Source organism: Camelus dromedarius, chromosome 5 (genome assembly GCF_036321535.1).
Source record: "Camelus dromedarius isolate mCamDro1 chromosome 5, mCamDro1.pat, whole genome shotgun sequence".
Classification (NCBI taxonomy): domain Eukaryota; kingdom Metazoa; phylum Chordata; class Mammalia; order Artiodactyla; family Camelidae; genus Camelus; species Camelus dromedarius.
The window spans coordinates 21,826,496-21,844,518 of record NC_087440.1 but is presented as its reverse complement, the minus strand read 5'-3'; the positions used below and the strand labels follow the sequence as shown (position 1 = coordinate 21,844,518).

The following is an 18,023-nucleotide window of genomic DNA, read 5'->3' as shown; positions in this document are numbered from 1 at the left end:
CAGGCCTCTGCTGCTCAGAAGGAGAATCCCTGGAAAGATCCAATAAGGCTGTGGGGTGCTGAGTGACTTGTCTCTCCTCCTCACCCAGGACTTCTGAGACCAGCCCTCTGGAATGGCTCCAGGGGACAGGTAGAGGCAAGGGCAAAGGGAAGGAACACTTGGTAGGCTGGATTTGGAACCAGCTCTGCATCTGCTTGACAGGATGGGCACAGCCGCCCCCTTGATTACTGATTGTGGGGCAGGCCAAGCTCTGAGGCAATTATTCATTCGTTTAACAGGCATCTATTTACTTATGGAGAACCTACTGTATGTGAGATGGTCAACTAATAATAGCTAATGCTTTATTGGCTATTGTGAGGACAGAGCACATTTTCACACCATGGCCTGGGGGACGGGGACTAGAAGCAGAAGAAGCAACTAGGAAGAATGACAGCCCCCAAAGATATGGGCCATTGGGGTTTCACCTATGTAGAGTGTGGCAGTGGGGATAGCAGATAAAACCTGAGAATTACCAAGATGGTGGAAAACTCAAGACCCAGGGCTCAAGGTCTTGGAGATAAAGGGGTGGGAAATGGAATATGAATATGGGGAATCTCGGCGAAAGGTTCATGAAAGAAGCACGAAGGTGTGCTAGTAGATCCTTTGTGGGGAACACTGACTCACGACAATTTCAGGGGGCCTGATGGTTGGGACTATCTAGTAGATTTAGGTACTTTCTGTCTTAAGAGGAAGGTGCTGGGTTCTGGGATCGGAGTCTGGACAAAAGTTGGGGTGTGGTAGAGGGTTCTAGCAAGGTTTTGAGGGAAGGATCTGGAGTGTTGGGTTTGAAAGGATCCTGGAGTGTTTTCAGGGAAAGGAGGGGCGTGGCTGGGGTGCCCATCCAGGGGACGGAGCCAGATCTTCGGGCTCGGCATAAGGGTAGCTGGGGCAGGGCGTGCGGGCCGGGGCTGCGGAGGTCTGTGGGTGGAGGTCGGCCGGAGGCCGGGCTGGCAGCAGCCGGGTTGGCGCCCCGAGCGAGCCTCCCGGAGCTCCGCGGGGGGGCGGTACGAGCTCGGGCTGCGGGCGGGCGGGCGGGCCGGGGAGGAGGTGGCGGCTCCGAGAACATGAATCAGCGGCGGCGGCGACGGCGGCGACGGCTGTGGAAGAAGCGCGGTGGCCCAGGAGCGGCCCCCGGGACCCCGCGCGCCTGACGGCCGCCGCCGCCACTCACAGCGGGCGCGGGTCTCAGAGCGCCGGCCACAGCGCCGCCCCTTGGCCCGGCCCCCGCCCCTCGCCCCTCCCGCGGCCCTCCCCTCCCCTCTGCCTCCCTCCTCCCCTCCCCTCCTCCCTGGTCGCTCGCGGGCCGGGCCCGGCATGGTGCGGCGTCGCCGCCGATGGCGCTGAGGCGGAGCATGGGGCGGTCGGGGCTCCCGCCGCTGCCGCCGCCGCTGCCGCCGCCGCCGCTGCTGCTGGTGGCGGCTCTGGCGGCTCTGCTGCTCCCCGAGCCGGCGGCCGCAGGTAGGGGCTGGCCCGGGGGGCGGCGGAGAGCGGGGGGCTGCGGAGGGGCGCGGCCGGAGTCGGTGCCCGGGGACGGCAGCAGAGCGAGCCCCAGGCCTGGGCGGGCCGGGGATTTGGGCGGGGGGACCCGAGCTGGAAGGCCAAGGCTTGGGGGAGGGGGCACAGCCGTGTGTTCGCAGGGGGATCTTGGGTCGGGGGCCCCCACCCCCAACTTTCTCGTGTCCGGGGCTCTTCTGGAAGGGTAGAAGGGAAAGGAGTGGGGCTGAGGGCTGAGTGGTCAGCGGGGGGTATTTGGGACTGGATTTTCCCACCTCGATGTTCCTAGTTATTTGCTCTCTCGTACCGGTCCTGGGGACCCCATTCTGTCCACCCGACACACCGAGGTCCCACTCTGAAACCACAGAGGCTGGGTCTGAGCACCCAGAGGCACCCCTACACCACGTAGGTTCAGGGGCTGCGAGAGTGCCCAATCACAGAAAACACCTGGGCATACTCTAGTCCCTGTGCCCACTCAGAGCTTCCTGAACCCGGGAGTGTTGGAGAGGATGGGCTGGGACAAGGTTGCTGGTCTTTGCTTAGCTTTGTGTTCCCGCATAGACACTGAGGCATTTGCCAGTAGCAGGAGTGCTTCTTTCAGCGCTCGGTTAAGTTCACACTACACACCCCTGGGACTGCGGGGCTGTATTGGGTGTGAGGCTACCCCTCCTACCCTGTGACAGGTCCTGAGAGGGTGAAGGGAGTAGGGAAGAGACAGGCTGGAGCAGCAGCCACCAAGCAGGCACCTTTTCAGACAGCACTCTGCCATATCAGCCTCTTAGGGAAGGAAAGGGAAGGGAGTGACAATTATAAGCAGAAAGGTATGTATCATAGGATCAGAGAGCTTAGGAATTTGTCACACAGCAAAGGGCAGGAAGAAGCAGCTTCTTCTGCTTGGATTTCAGCTATGTGGATAATTCACTAGCTCCTCTCTGCTTAGAAACATGCTAGGAAACCAGGAGGGGTGTGTGTGTGTGTGTGTGTGTATTTTCAGAGGGTAGTGTTCCAGAGGGTGGCCCCCTGTTGGTGTGACAGAAACTCAGGGGTCTTGGGCTCCCTGTTAAGGGCCCCTCCCCTCTTCTCTGCCTCCTACCTTCCTAGCGCCTGCCCCTGCACACATTCAGGTATTAATAGAGCCGACGGCTGCCAGGAAGGCTGCCATGTGTTTGATCTGACGTGGTTTTGCAACCATATGTTCTCCACTTCAGGAGAGCACTTCCTCCTTCCCTTCCTCAGCTTCCTTACATTTGCCGGGGTGGGGTGCAGGGGGATGTTAGCAGCAGTGCAGGGTCTGTGCTGACACCTTGGGTGGAGAGCTGGCTGCCTATTGCATTGACTGAGTGCAGTAGTGATTCCTAGGGAGTACCTGCCCCAGGTGCATAGGAACGCCCCACTGTTGCAGCCTGGCTTGCTTTCTTGTTAGTGGTAGAGCCTGAATTTAAGATTGCCCAGCAGGGAGGTATGAGGAAAAGGTCACTTCCTTATGCCTGGGAGGAACTTGTCAGCGGTAGAAACGGTGTCTGGAGAGCTTGTCAAGCTCCTTCCCCCAACTCAGCCCAGGCCCCCTTCCCTCCCGCCTTTGCTTCCTTGGCCACTGGCTGAGAATGAGCCTTCTGACACAGAAGCTAAATTCTGGAAGAGGATGAGGGATATTTCCAGAGACAGGGTCTCTCTCAAGCAGAATGACACATTCTTGTTCCCACCTCCCAGGCCTGAAGCTCATGGGAGCCCCAGTGAAGCTGACTGTGTCTCAGGGGCAGCCGGTGAAGCTCAACTGCAGCGTGGAGGGGATGGAGGAGCCTGAGATACAGTGGGTGAAGGATGGGGCTGTGGTCCAGAGCGTGGATCAGGTGTACATCCCAGTCAGTGAGCAGCACTGGATTGGCTTCCTCAGGTGCAGGACTCTGGGGGAAGGTGTGGGATGCCAGCCGAGCTTGTGCTCTTTCCTTGGGGCTTGGGAGCTGGGGGCAATGTTGATGCCCAGAGGTCTGTGGTATATTTATTTGGCAACCTGTGGAAACTTTCAGAAGTCGGGGCAGGCTGAACCCCTTGAATCTGCCCAGCAGAGCTTACCCCCTTGACCCTGGGAGGCCCTGTGTCCTGTTTCCACAGCCTGAAGTCAGTGGAGCGCTCTGATGCGGGCCGATACTGGTGCCAGGTGGAGGATGGGGGCGAAACTGAGACTTCCCAGCCAGTGTGGCTCACAGTAGAAGGTGAGGAGGCAGAGCTGGTGGGCATGTTGGCCTGGAGCAGGTGCTGTCTGCTAGTGACCACACCTCTGCATAAGGAAGCTCGGGGAAGCTGGGCTGCTCCACTGCCCTCTGGGGACTCATTGTACCAGGCTCCAGGCCCATCGCAGACCAGAAGACTATACCCACTGGGTTTTTGAGAGCCAAGGAGGCACCCAGGACCCATAATTTTATGGGGTGTAGTCAAATTTCAGTTGCCTGAGCAACAAACCTCAAGCACCCGTCTGAGGCTGGACCCTGTTCTGCCAAGTGGCGGGGCCAGGAGGGGAAGGGATGGGGGAGGGGAGGAAGGCTTCGCAGCTGCAGGAGCTCAGAGCTGTTCAGCCCAGGAAAACAAAGTGACTAAGAAAGTAACAAAGGGCCCTGAACGGGATCTGGGGCCTTCCAGCCCTCCGCTAAATCTCCCACCCACTCCCCCTCCTTTGTTGCCCCTCCCTCAGCTTCCCACCCTCTGCCTCTTCCTTTGCTCTGAGACAAGCTGTTAGAGCAGGTTTTGGAAGAGGGGATCTGTCGTGCAGGTCTAGGAATAGAGGGAACAGCATAAAGGATATCCTTAAGGGGGTACCAAAGAAGAGAAGCTTGCCCCCTCCCAAGCTAGATGCCTGGTCTACAGTTGACCCAATCATAAGGGCCTATGCGTGGGACCTTCTGCATAGAGGGTTCAAATGGTAAGCAAACTTGTGGTTTGGGCGGTTGGAAGCTGAGAAGTTGCAAGGCTCGCTCCCCACCAGCCTTTTTCTCCCTAGGTGTGCCATTTTTCACTGTGGAACCAAAAGATCTGGCAGTGCCACCCAATGCCCCCTTCCAACTGTCTTGTGAGGCCGTGGGTCCCCCAGAACCTGTTACCATTGTCTGGTGGAGAGGAGGCACGAAGGTTGGGGGACCTGCTCCCTCTCCTTCCGTTTTAAATGTAACAGGTGAGCAGCCTCTGGAGGGGCTCTGCGCAGGGGTGGTGAGGCTGGCAGAATTCAAACCTGCTTATGTCTCTGAGTTTGCTGTTGTGAGTGTCCAGAGTGCCTGGGTCCGTGAGCTACACCATTACTAAGCTTATCAGTCAGGTGTGCTAGGCTGGCCGGGTGGGCTGATTAGTGGTGATTTGCTGTGTGTGCCTAAGGAGGGTGCCGGAGCTGCTTTCTCTGGTTCACAGCAGTCTAGGCTGTGCACAGCTGGCCCTGGGTGATGAATTGCATGGGACCAGGGGCACCCATCCCCCACCCCTCCCAAGGGAAGGAGCCAGGAACCAGCCCACGCAGAGCTAGGAGGAGTGTCTGGCAAGCTTGCCTAGAAGACAGGAGTCTCAGACTGCAGAGTGGGGAATGACAGGGGGAAGGAAAAGGGGGAGGGGGAGGCCAGCACAGAGTTACGGGGGCCTCCTCTCCTAATGGCACTTTTCCAGAAATCTGCAGACCTTTTCCCAAACAACTGTATCTGTCCATACCTCCACACAGTTAGACCAAAAGCAGCCATGCCTGCACATTCACCTGGAATCCAAGACCCTCAGCACAGACCTCACATGCTTGTGAGGCTTGCTTATCAGTGAAACAAAATTAATGTTTCTAGTTGAGGCTTGCAACTGGCTAAAAAAGATGGGAGGCTGAGCTTGTTCTCATGCACTTGAAGGTGGGAGGGATGGACTCTGATCTACCAAGTTCCCTAGCAATACGAATCTTGAGAGTGTGGACTGCAGGATCTGTTGGAAGCGAGGGCAGGTCCTCTTCAGGAGGTGCTGGGTTGGAGCAGATTAGAAGGGAGGTTGGGTTCAGTTCTCTCCAGATGTGCGTGGTTGGGACCCTCAGGCAGCCAGCTTGATAATAAGCACTCACTGAACTCCTACTCCACACACCACACTGTGCTAGGCACCATGGGGGATCGAGGGAATACAAAAGAAATAGAAGCCATTGGTCCAGCCCCCAAGGAATTAGTATAAGTGGGGAGACAACACACATGCATAAGGAACTGAGACCTATTGAAAGGCAAGGAATCTGCAAATAGAACAATGATATGGCATGGAGCAGACCGAGCAGGGCTCTGGAGTGTGCAAGAAAGGAGTGACCAGAAAAGGGAGGCAGCTTTGCACTGTCTGCGGGAGATGGGATGGAGGTGGGAGGGGTGGTATAACATTTCTCAAGTGCTTTACTGAATGCTGTGCACTTTATGTATGTTACATCAGTTGGTTCTCACAATTCTCCCATTTGAGGGATGAGAAAACAGACCCTCGGCCGTGGGATTTATATCCAGTTCCATGCTGTCTAGCCCCTCCCTTTAGCTGGAGGGACTTGTAGAATATTCAGATCCAGCACTTAACTATCTGACCCCCAACCCCAGACTAAGTGGGAGTTGCTGCTTGGGGGGGCTGACTGAGGTTTTCTGGCTCCAGGGGTGACCCAGAGCACCGTGTTCTCCTGTGAAGCTCACAACTTAAAAGGCCTGGCCTCTTCTCGTCCAGCCACTGTTCGTCTTCAAGGTAGGAGGACCCCAGGGAGTGAGGGTTGATGAGGCAGGGATGTGCTCCGCAGGCTTTGGGTGAAGCTAAAATCGTTTGGTATTCCAGCTTGTCTCGGTCCTGCTGGGATCTGAGGGAATGAGGGGTTAATTGGTATAGCTCCATTCCTAGTGGTAGCACCTGAGACCCTGCCGTGGCTGAGATGAGAATAGAAACCTGACGTCACAGCAGATTTCCCATCATGAAGCAGAGTCCTTGGGAGGGAGGGAGCCAGCGGGAAGTGGTCAAGGCTCATGCCCAACCTTGCTTCTGCCAGTCCCTGTGGAGGAAAAGGGGGTGGGGAAAACAGCCTAGCAGGATGATAGAGGAGACCCAAAGGGCTGCTGTGCACAGCGGGAGGGATGGAGAAGGGGAGAGAACCAGTGTGTGTAGGAATGGGCTGTGGCTTCAGGGACAGCTGCCTCTCACTGGTATCTCCCAAGGCCAAGGTACCCTCCTCCCACACACCCACTATCTTACCCTATTCCTTGCTCAGACCGGGCCCCTGATTCAGGGAGAGGCAACCTCTCCACAGACTAGGCACTCTCCCAGGTATGAGGACTTGTGCCCTGCTGGTTGCTTGGCTTGTGTATTCCTGGAAGTGCTGAGTAGCCATCTTTAAGTTGCACAGGGGTGGGGGGCAGACCCTAGGGAGGGACTCAAGCCTCACCTGCTCCCCCCACCCCTGCCTTCTCCCTCCTCTCCTATCCTTCCTGGGCCCTGACGCTAAGCCCCCATCCACAGCACTGCCTGCAGCCCCCTTCAACATCACAGTGACGAAGCTCTCCAGCAGCAATGCTAGTGTGACCTGGACACCAGGTGCTGATGGCCTAGCTCTGCTCCAATCCTGTACAGTCCAGGTAGGCTGAGAGGGCCGGATGGGCTCACCTGGCCATACTCCTTCTGGCTGCCTCAGTGCTACTTTGTTGACAGTGGTATCTTGTTTACCTAGTCTTGCCTGTGGGGGTTGGACTTCAGCTCCACTCGGGTGTCAGTCCCTTAAGAAACAGCCCTGACCACGCCCCTTATTGGGTGCTCCGGCAACCATATGACAGCAGATCAGCTCAGCCTGTGCATTCTTTAAGCTAGAAAACAGATCACTAGAGCAGATTGGGGATGCCTGGAAGTTTTTCTTATGTGGGCGAAAACCCAAACCTTTGACTTATCTGATACCTGTACTCATGTGCCCCACCCCCTGACTCAGGACAAAGAGAACAAGGGGACCAGAAGGGTCCTAGGCCCCAGAGAATGGGAAAGCTGGGTAAGGTGATACTAAAAATAAGAGGATATGCAGGCTTGTTCATTTTTATGTGTTCACTCAAAAGGTATTTAATGAGCACCTTTGAAACTATTCTGGGTAGTTTTCCTGGGCAGCAGAGGCCCCTGCTCTGGGCTCCACCAGTTAGAGGACCCCACTCTTGCTCTCCTTTGGTTACACCCCTTGCCCCAGGGCAAGGAATCCACAGGGCTGAGGGCACATGCCCAGCCAGATCACCAGGCCCCCCTATTTCCCCTTAACTGGAGTCTGCTTCTGAGGCCTGTATGGGCCTCTTCCCTGGTCCATCCTCCAGAGGATGGATCGTGCTATGGTATGTGTGCCTCTAAGCCCAAAGGGCAGCCACTTGGGGTGGGTGGGTATGCAGGCAGCATTGTCCACACCCACGCATGTGACATCCTTCATGGTGCAGACCCGTGGCTGGAGGCTGGCTCTTCTTGTGTCACCACATTCCGGCTTGGGACTCCAAGGATTCGGAGAGTTATAAATGCAAACCTGACCTCCCAGGTTGTTTTGTAGCTTTGTGTGTCAATATATTAAGAGAGAAGATATTTTCTTTAATAGTTTGTTAGCTGATTTTTAACATTTAAATATTTAGCCGTATGGTACACTGGATCTTTATTTGCACTCTTACCCTGGGTCCCCAAAATGTAAGGTGTAGGCCTGGCTCCATTACTTTGCCTTTGAGAAGCTCTGAGACTTTGCGCCGGCATGTAAACAGTTATAAAGAGTGGTAACCACGCTAATATAATTGTGCATCAGGCACAAAGGGGCATGAATTTTCTCGAATATTTGAGAAAGGCTTTCATAGCGAAAGTGGTATTTGTGCTGAATTTTAGAGGGTGAGTTGGACTTTGCTAGGAAGAGCAAAGGGAACAGCATTTACAAAGACATGGAGGTGTGGAAACTGGAGTGGGGGTGGGTGGAAGGGGGTGGGTTGCTGATAGACTTGAGGAGGTGTTAACTGAAATCCCCCAACCATACCCAAACCTGTCCCATCTTCCATCTCATCTCACATGCCTTAGAAATTTCCCTCCCCTACATCATTAGTTTTCTGCTTTTCTGTAGGTGACTCAGGCCCCAGGAGGCTGGGAGGTCCTGGCTGTCGTGGTCCCTGTGCCACCTTTTACCTGCCTGCTCCGGGACCTGGCACCTGCCACCAACTATAGCCTCAGGGTTCGCTGTGCCAATGCCTTGGGGCCTTCTCCGTATGCTGACTGGGTGCCCTTTCGGACAAAAGGTCTAGGTAAGGGACTTAGCAGAGAGACTGGGCAGGGTCCAAGCAGGGAAGGGACAGTGTTGGTGCCAGTTCTGAATGAAGTTGATTGAGAGAGGGAGGATCATCATTCAACAAACACTGTGCTGAGTACCTGCTGCTTACCTATGAACTGGGTCAATCCAGTCCCCCTCCCATGCAGTTCCAGTTGTAGAAGGTGCAGGCTTGTTCATTTTTATGTGTTCACTCAAAAGGTATTTAATGAGCACCTTTGAAACTATTCTGGATAGTTTTCCTAGGCAGCAGAGGCCCCTGCTCTGGGCTTCACCAGTTAGAGGACCCTACTCTTGCTCTCCTTTGGTTACACCCCAAAGTAACCAAAGTAGTAGAAGTTGGGGCAGACAAAATAGAAAAGATCAAATAATAACGGTGGTGAAGAGTGCCAGGGTGGTCCAGGAATACCCCCCATACAGAGATCTGAGTTCTGAATTATAAGGAAAGAGCCATATTTGGGGGAAAGCACTGCAGGAAGAGGGCACAGGGTGCAATGACCCTTGACACGAACTTGCTTGGAGTTCATGGCAATTGCAAGGAGGCTGGCAGGGCTGTGAGAGGAGAGTGGTGAGGATGCTGCTGAGGCAGTAACCATGGTGATAAAGCGCAATACTCTGCCTGGCTGGGGTAGTACAGATCCTACCGTTGCCCACCCTCCTCCCCAGGACAATGAGTGAGAGCATTCAGAACTGGGAGGCGAATTTTTCCCCCACCTGTTGCTCTCTGGGCTACTGAGTTCTTTGGAAAAGGTTCCAGAGGCCTGCATGTGATCCAGGTGGTGGGAAGGGCATGGCTCTTAGTGACCTTCTCTCTTTGGGAACAGCCCCAGCCAGCGCTCCCCAGCACCTTCATGCCATCCGCACAGACTCGGGCCTCATCCTGGAGTGGGAAGAAGTAATCCCCAAGGGCCCTCTGGAAGGCCCCCTGGGCCCCTATAAACTGTCTTGGGCCCAAGACAACGGAACCCAGGTAAGGGATGATGGAAGCCTCCACTCTGCATGTGTCCTGGAGTCAGCCCTCAGGGCCCTGAGGCCATAGAACTTCAGAATGGCTGTCCTTGGTGAGCCTGGGGGCCTTGGTGGGCCTTCTACACCCCAGGGAGTCTACCCCTCCCCACCCTCCCCTGCAGGCTGCATTCATTATTGGATTTTGTGTCCTGTTAGGATTGCTTCCAGTGTCCACTTTGAATGTAAAACAGGAAGCACATTCCTGCACAAACTGGGGGAGGACACAGATAAAGCCTTCTTATCCTGCCCCCTCCCCCACCCCCCACATCCCCAGACTGAGCCTTGTTTGTGTTCAGGAGAGGCCTCTGCAGCTTGGAGCAGGAATGTGATGACTCCCAGCAGGTTGTGTCCCTAGCCTCCCATGTTCCCAGCTAGACCTTTCTCTGCCTTCAGGCCCACGCTCAAGGCCTTTTCCTCAGGCTCAGTGTGGGATGGGGGCTTTCCCTGGCTGCAGGGTGAGCTGACAGTGGAGGGGACCAGGGCCAACCTGACGGGCTGGGACCCCCAGAAGGACCTGACTGTGCGTGTGTGCGTCTCCAATGCAGTTGGCTGTGGGCCCTGGAGTCAGCCGCTGGTGGTCTCTTCTCACGACCACGCAGGTGAGGCCTGTAAAGGGAAGGGGGCTAGGGATCTCTGCTCTCAAGGGCAACCTAGACTGGTGGGAGGAGGCTGGCAGCGCCTCCCCTCCTAATAAGCCCAAAGATTCAGAGTCAAGCAGTTGGGGCTAGGATTGTATCTCATTCTCCTCTTTCTGCCCCATGACTAGCATAGAAGTTCTGATCACGTTGTAGGTCCCAACAGCCAGGGCCTGTCACGGACAGAGTACGAATGCGTGAATCTTCCTTTGGAGCCTCTTTCCACTCAGAACCCTTACTGATTGAGGGGAGCCTCTTGCCCAGGCGAGATGGCCATCATCAGAATGTTTTCAGGGGCCTCTGTGGTATCAGGCTAGCTCATGACGCTGCCCCTGTCACCCACAGGCCAGCAGGGTGCTCCCCACAGCCGCACATCCTGGGTGCCTGTGGTCCTGGGTGTGCTGACAGCCTTGGTGACAGCCGCTGCCCTGGCCCTCATCCTACTTCGAAAGAGGCGGAAGGAAACACGGTTTGGGTAAGGGGATGGGAACATGAAGGGAGAGGTCAGTAGTGACTGAAGACCTTGGAGCTGACTCCAAGTCCTTGGTTTCCTTTTAGGCAAGCCTTTGACACTGTCATGGCCCGAGGGGAGCCAGCCGTTCACTTCCGGGCAGCACGGTCCTTCAATCGGGAAAGGCCCGAGCGCATTGAGGCCACACGTGAGTGGTGGGAAATCATGGGAGAGGAAAATGGGCTACCTTGGGCCCCTATCTGCATTCCTTTTACTAATTTGACCAGTAGGTCTGAACCTTGATGAGTCTTCAGCACACAGTAGGGGAAGAGACACACTGACCTACCCTTGTGGAGGTTAGGAAAGGACCTACCCTTTCCTAGCTATAGGAAAGCTAAACTAAGCTCATCTCTGCTCCGAGGGCGGGTTTTGGATCCCCTTTCTCACCGTCTCCTCCCCACAGTGGATAGCTTGGGCATCAGCGATGAGCTGAAGGACAAACTGGAGGATGTGCTCATCCCAGAGCAGCAGTTCACCCTGGGCCGGATGTTGGGCAAAGGTATGTGGGGCTGTGTAGGGATTGGCATGAGTCGAGTTTGCCAGATCTGGGTGTGTTTGGTTGCCCCTATCACTTTGAGGCTGTGGATTTGGGTCAGCTCCTATGAGTGGGATATGCTTGTAAACTCCTGGGTTTGGGATGCTTGGGGGAATGATGGCTGGGGATGAGGAGGGCTGAGAGTCACTCCCAGCATACTTTGCTTTGGTTACGAATAGAGAGCCCCCAGAATCTAACGATTTTGTGTCCCTATGAAGGGTCACCTGGGAGGGATGTGGTTGGGGGGCAGGAGGCCAGGGGGACTCACTGTCATTTGGATGATTCCTAGGAGAGTTTGGTTCAGTGCGGGAGGCCCAGCTGAAGCAGGAGGATGGCTCCTTTGTGAAAGTGGCTGTAAAGATGCTGAAAGGTGAGTGGAGAATAGTGCTGTATTTGTGGAGTGCAGGCATCACTTGGGAGGATGAAAGGGGTGGCCGATCCTAAAGCAGGCTCTGCTGGGCCCCTAGACATTTCCAAAAAGAGTTCATCAGCACTAACTGGGATCTGTCTATATCACATGAATAATTCACAGTCATAATCCCACACAAATTGGTGCCCCAGCCTTTCCTCTCTGCTGTCAGCAGTGGCTGTCCTTTGGTCTCACTCAGGGTGATTAAAGCTGAGTTTGGTTGAGCTGCTCAGCTGTCCAAACCAAAGGGAAGGCATGAGAGAGTGGAGAAATTTTTGGATAGCACCAGTCCACGGGGGTTTTTCCTGCTCATGACCAGACTGTTTCCTGGGTCCACATCTCCCTCATCCCTACTCCCATCCTTTTCTCCCAGCTGACATCATTGCCTCAAGTGACATTGAAGAGTTCCTCAGAGAAGCGGCTTGCATGAAGGAGTTTGACCATCCACACGTGGCCACGCTTGTTGGTGAGCCCCTTCTTGGGAGAGGCAAATGTAAAATAGAGCTGAAACTGTGCCCCACTAAGGTGCGAGGGCAGCCTATGGTAGAGAAGTTCAGACTTGCCTGGTGAGTAAGCAGACACCAAAATGGCAAGGAGGGGCCTGGCTGACATCTGATCAGGCTCTAGGTAAAGAGTTCAGTTTGTAGACCCTATATCGTGAAGACTGCTCATGTGAACAGAGGAGGTGGAGAAGGTGATAGAGGAGAGATTTGGGGGCAGCCAGAGTCCCTCCTGTGTAGTCACGGCCAGTGTGGAACTTGTCAGGGAAGAGGTAGCAGAGCCAGGGCTAGTGGTAGGACCCAGCAGGTGTGGGCTCATGCAGATGCCTGAGCCATCCCTTGGCCTTTATGTGCCCCGCTGACTCTCCCTTGTCCTCAGGGGTGAGCCTCCGGAGCAGGGCCAAAGGCCGTCTCCCCATCCCCATGGTCATCTTGCCCTTCATGAAGCATGGGGACCTGCACGCCTTCCTGCTCGCCTCCCGGATTGGGGAGAACCCCTTTGTGAGTGCCTGGGGTGGGAGCAGCAGGAGTTGGAAAGGGACAAAGACCCTGGGAGGGAGGTTGGCCTGGTGGGTAGGGCCGATTGAGTTGATTGGGAGCAGGTGGGCTCCAGGTTTGACCCTTTGAATGTTAACAGGCTTCCTTCTCCTTCACAAAGCCCTGGGAATTTAGGCTGGGCAGGGCCCCTTCCTGGGAGAAGGGTCCTGTGGAGCCTCAGATGGGTGGAGTCTTGACTTTTGGGTGCCCTCCCTTAAATTTGCCAAAGCTTCCTGGCACTGGCAAGCCCCTTCGTCCCCTTCCTTTCAGTGATTCTGAAGACAGTTTTCAGACTTTCTGGCCAGGGCACCCCATTCCTCCTACCCTGGCTGGGTGGGCAGGTCCAGCTTGAGCTTGTCCTCTCTGCCCACCAGAACCTGCCCCTGCAGACCCTGGTCCGGTTCATGGTGGACATTGCCTGTGGCATGGAGTACCTGAGCTCCCGGAACTTTATCCACCGAGACCTGGCTGCTCGGAACTGCATGTATGTGAATTCTAGAGTTCAGGGGTGGGAGGGAGCAAGTGGTGCTGGGAGGAACTAGCTCATGGTCAGCTCCCGCCTGGAACAGTCTCTGCTACATGAGGGGACAGCTTGGTAGCAAAGATGCCCTGGATTTAGTAAGGCTGCCAGCCTAGGGGAAGGCTGACTCCCGCATCTTCCAACACTCCTCACAGGCTGGCAGAAGACATGACGGTGTGTGTGGCCGACTTTGGACTCTCCCGGAAGATCTATAGCGGGGACTACTATCGCCAGGGTTGTGCCTCCAAATTGCCTGTCAAGTGGCTGGCCCTGGAGAGCCTGGCTGACAACCTGTATACTGTGCACAGTGATGTGGTGAGTAGCATGGCACAATGAGATCTGGTGGTAACACAAGTGATGTGGACTATGGCGTGGGTGGACCTTTAGCCTAGCCTCTGGAGTCTGCTCTCTGGACGTTGGCTGCCCCATTATGAGGCCTCTGGACCCCAGATGTGCTTGTATTGGGACTCTGCCTGGCTCAGGAAGCCTAATGATAACACCCCTCCAATCTCAATTCTGTCCCAGTGGGCCTTCGGGGTGACCATGTGGGAGATTGTGACTCGTGGGCAGACGCCATATGCTGGCATTGAGAACGCTGAGATTTACAACTACCTCATCGGCGGGAACCGCCTGAAACAGCCTCCGGAGTGTATGGAGGACGTGTGAGTGCCCTGGGAAGGGGATTCTGGGAGGAAACAGGAATTTGGGGTTTCAGCTGATGGCTGCCACCACAGCTGCTGGCTCAGTGGGAGCTTAGATCCTTGATTGCACTTCTGTGGGGTGTGTTTGTTTGTTTTTGTGGATATGTTCTTGTCATTTAGAGGGAAGGCTGACCTCTACCCCAAACTTCCTCTTCATCCATCACTTCCCTGTTTTTTTTTCTCCCTCTTTATCATCCCACATTTCTTGCTCCAGCCTTTTCCTACCACTCTGTTTTCTCCAGTTTCCAGGGAGACCCAGGAACCCCACCCACGGGCAGAAGGTACAGGGTTGAGCCGTAGTGCAGGCTTCCCTGTCACCTCTTCCCCGCCACCGCTCTTCTGAGACTGAGCTCTCCCTCCCGCTCAGGGAGCGCTGCCCAGGGGCAGGGAAAGAACTGCTGCTCCATCGCATTCCTTGCTTGACAAGGAGGGGGCGCTGGGGGCGGGAGGTTGGCTTCGTTTCTTGTCTTGGCCTCCTCTTTGAGGGAGTGGAAAGACCTAAGATGACAAATTCAGATCCTGGGAGGAGGGTTCTGTCTTCTTTCCTTTCTGGAAGCCTGGAGTCCTTGGGAGTGGGGCTGGGTGGTGATACAGTCACTGCACAGGGAAGTGTCATGAACCCCTTGTGAGTAGAAGACAGTGTCATTGACATTAGCTGGGCACTTTACAGGCATTCTTTCAGGTAATGCTCCTTTAACCATATGAGCAAAAGACTGTTACTAGCCTCATTTTGTAAATAAGGAACGAGGATTAAAGAGGTTAAGTAACATGACCCAGGTCACTCAGCAACTAAGTGAACAAGTTGGGACTTTGACCCCAACTATGATTTGTCTATTCTAGTATTATTCTCTCACCCCATGCAAGCCAGGGTTTCCCTGAGCCCCTGGAGGAGCTTTTCACTAGTACCAGGGGGAGAGAGTCCATTCTGACCCAGGAAAGGAGTCTCCTCCCACTTTCCTGCTGTGCACAGGCAGAGGAAGGCTCAGCCCAAATGGTGGGGTTCTCTTTCTCTAGGGCAGTGGGTTTGAAGAGCCCTGAGGCTGGACTGTGAGAGAGGGAAATTTGAGTGCTCGAATCAGGCCCTACACCTCCTGCTCATTCAGCAGAGCTCCGGGCATGGCGGGGGCAGGAAGCTCAGGTCTCCTGGTGGCTGCCACCTACCTGGGCCTCTGGAGCTGCAGAGGCTCCGCTGGGTGGTGGGGATCAGGCCTCGACTTAGTGTCCTCCCAGGCTGGAGCTAGTGTTGTCAATAGAGGGTGGGCAGGCACTGGCCTCCCACCAGGCAGCCTTGTGGACGGGCGCCAGTTGGCTCCTGGCACAGCCTTGACAGTTTATCACCGCCTGGTCACAGACCCACGGCTCGGACCATTCCCACGGCCTACTCAGTGTCTGGCATGATTTCCCCCATCCTTGGAGGCCCCTGTCAGGAGGGCTGGTGTGTGGGGAGTGTTGGGGCTTTCATTGTGGGCACAGGCATTGGCTCTGACTGGATCTGGTCTCTGCCCCTTCCCGTTAGTTCTTTTTTTTCCTCAGCCTGAGGCAGTCCCTGAGAATAGGGATAAAACCTCAGGGAATCTGTGAAGTTCCTGAAATTGTATGAAAAAAGTATTCCTGTCAGGGGAAAAGGGCTGGAAGCTTTTCTCAGATTCTCAGAGGTGTCCACAAACAATGAGGATTTCAGCCTGCTTGAATGGGTGATGATTAAGGAAGAAAGGTTGGATGCTCAAACCGCCCCCATGAAATAACCCTGAGTCCAGGCTGTGTTCCACAAGACAAAAGCATTCCTACTGTTCCCTCCCAAACTTCTTCACTTCTACCTGTGTGGCCTTAGTCAAGATTCTTAACCTCTCTGTGCCCCAGTTTGGTAAAATAGGGATCACTTATTTTATAGTATTGTGAGAATAATAGGTGTAAAATACTTAGAAGAGTGCCAGATATATAGTAAGCCTTATACGTGAGTGTGTTCAATAAAATTTTTAAAATCCTGGTTTCACATGATTAAGGAAGGACTGTCCTTCCCCTTTCTCCAGCTTCTCACCTCACCCCTCCCTTCTCTCTGCCCCAGGTACGAGCTCATGTACCAATGCTGGAGCGCCGACCCCAAGCAGCGCCCAAGCTTCACGTGTCTGCGAATGGAGCTGGAGAACATCCTGGGCCACCTGTCCGTGCTGTCCACCAGCCAGGACCCCTTGTACATCAACCTGGAGGGAGCCCAGGAGCCTGCCGAGGGAGGCAGCCTGGAGCTGCCTGGCGGGGACCAGGCTGCCGATGGGGCTGGGGATGGCAGCGACTTGGGGGCAGTGGGGGGCACTCCCAGTGACTATCGGTACATCCTCAGCCCTGGGGGGCTGGCCGAGAGGCCCGGGCAGGAGGAACAGCAGCCAGAAAGCCCCCTAAATGAGGCCCAGAGGCTGCTGCTGCTGCAGCAAGGGCTACTTCCCCACAGTAGCTGTTAGCCCACAGGCGGAGGGCATCCAGGGCCATGTGGCCCCGCTGTGCTGGCTGACTAAGCCCCATCTGACCCCAGCCCAGGCAGCAGGGTGTGGAGGCTCCTGTGGTAGTCCTCCCAAGCTGTGCTGGAAGCCTGGACTGACCAAATCACCCAATCCCAGTTCTTCCTGCAACCACTCTGTGGCCGGCCTGGCATCAGTTCAGGACTTGGCTGGGTGGAGGTGGGCCAGGCCTGGTTGTCTAAACCCAGGCAGCTGGCAGAGGGGGTGGTTATGTCTCCATGGTTACCATGGGTGTGGAGAGGAGTTGGGGGAAGGGTAGATCTAACCCTGTGGGCCCCTACTCTCCCGGCTGAGCTGCCCTGCTGCTTTAGTGCATGCATTGAGGCGTCTCTGGCCTGGGGGCCCAGCCGTGCCTGTGCTTGGGGTTTCAATGCCCAGGTTTGCCGCTCCTCACAAAGAGATGCCCTTGTATTATTTCCCTTCAGGTGAGAATTGGTAAGGGGTTGGTACAGTCAGGCCCCAAGTCCTGTAGTGGGAGGCAGTGGGACACTTGGGTTTGAATCATCGTCACTTTCCTGGTTACCCATCCTGTCTAGGCCAGGAGTATAGTACCGCTGACCGGGTCCTGGCAAGGCATGCTGGATTACACAGGCTACCGTGTGCCCAGCTTCTAAAGGTGATGCACTGAGCTCAGCAAGAGGAAGGGGTGCTCGAAGGCTTTCCTAGGAATGAAATAGGCCAGAGAGGAATCCAGGAGCCCCTCTTTGCTCCCTCCCACAGTCTGTCTGAGCATGCTACCAAATCCCAAAATATCCTGAGACTAACAAAGGCAGCTGTGTCTGAGCCCAGTCCTTCCATGCAGCGTCTCTTAGTCCCAACTTTCCCTCTAACTGGAGACTCTCTTCTTTCCCAAGTCTCTAGAGATGGAGTGAAAATAGGCCTGATGGCTGGTGTGGGTGAGGGGGAGTTATTGGCACCTGGACCTCAGGCCTGGCTTAGGCAGCCTCTGGGAGTGCATGGGGCAGGCCCTTGCTGTTAGGGACTTTCCCAAGCCGTTAGATGCTGTTTAAAAACAGAAATAAATTGAAGACTAAAGACCCAAGGCTTTGTCTCTTAAATGTTTACTTTTTTCCCAGATTACAAAAATGAAGCATCTCTGCATAGAGAAGAGTCTGGAAAGACATATTCCAAAATGTTAACAGCTATTATCTTTACATGATGTGATTAAGGGAATTTTTCCCCCTTTGTGTTTTCCAAGTTTTCTGCATTGAGTACAAAATGCTTTTGTTTAATTATAGGAGGTCCCAAAGAATCTTGTAGTAAAAATAATACATAGTGGTAGTTAATCAGGAAAATGCAGAAAGTCACTTTAAAAATGCCAAATATCTCTAATCCTGCCACCACT

The 18,023-nt window shown here is 54.9% G+C and overlaps 1 protein-coding gene across 2 annotated transcripts; it reads left to right on the top strand.

The window, feature by feature from the left end:
• The first annotated feature begins 111 nt into the window (after positions 1-111).
• Positions 112-17,720, top strand: TYRO3 (TYRO3 protein tyrosine kinase). 2 transcript variants are annotated; one of them, XM_064485722.1, is made up of 19 exons: positions 112-129; positions 3,244-3,427; positions 3,646-3,746; positions 4,529-4,699; positions 6,160-6,246; positions 7,009-7,124; positions 8,609-8,786; positions 9,634-9,779; positions 10,272-10,416; positions 10,798-10,927; positions 11,011-11,111; positions 11,367-11,462; positions 11,788-11,868; positions 12,281-12,373; positions 12,787-12,908; positions 13,319-13,428; positions 13,620-13,779; positions 13,990-14,126; positions 16,231-17,720. In XM_064485722.1, the coding sequence occupies exons 2-19, from the start codon at positions 3,255-3,257 to the stop codon at positions 16,619-16,621; spliced, it is 2,538 nt and encodes an 845-aa protein (XP_064341792.1). In that variant the 5' UTR covers positions 112-129; positions 3,244-3,254; the 3' UTR covers positions 16,622-17,720. The 2 variants fall into 2 exon arrangements, with proteins under 2 accessions (XP_064341792.1, XP_031309137.2); XM_031453277.2 differs by lacking the exon at positions 112-129 and adding an exon at positions 1,359-1,497.
• The last annotated feature ends 303 nt before the right edge of the window (positions 17,721-18,023 follow it).

Coding starts and splice junctions, on each gene's coding strand:
- TYRO3 (XM_031453277.2), top strand. CDS start 1,374: ATGGCGCTGAGGCGGAGCATGGGGCGGTCGGGGCTCCCGCCGCTGCCG. Junction 6,247..7,008: donor AGCCACTGTTCGTCTTCAAG/GTAGGAGGACCC, acceptor CCCCATCCACAG/CACTGCCTGCAGCCCCCTTC. Junction 12,374..12,786: donor ACACGTGGCCACGCTTGTTG/GTGAGCCCCTTC, acceptor CCTTGTCCTCAG/GGGTGAGCCTCCGGAGCAGG.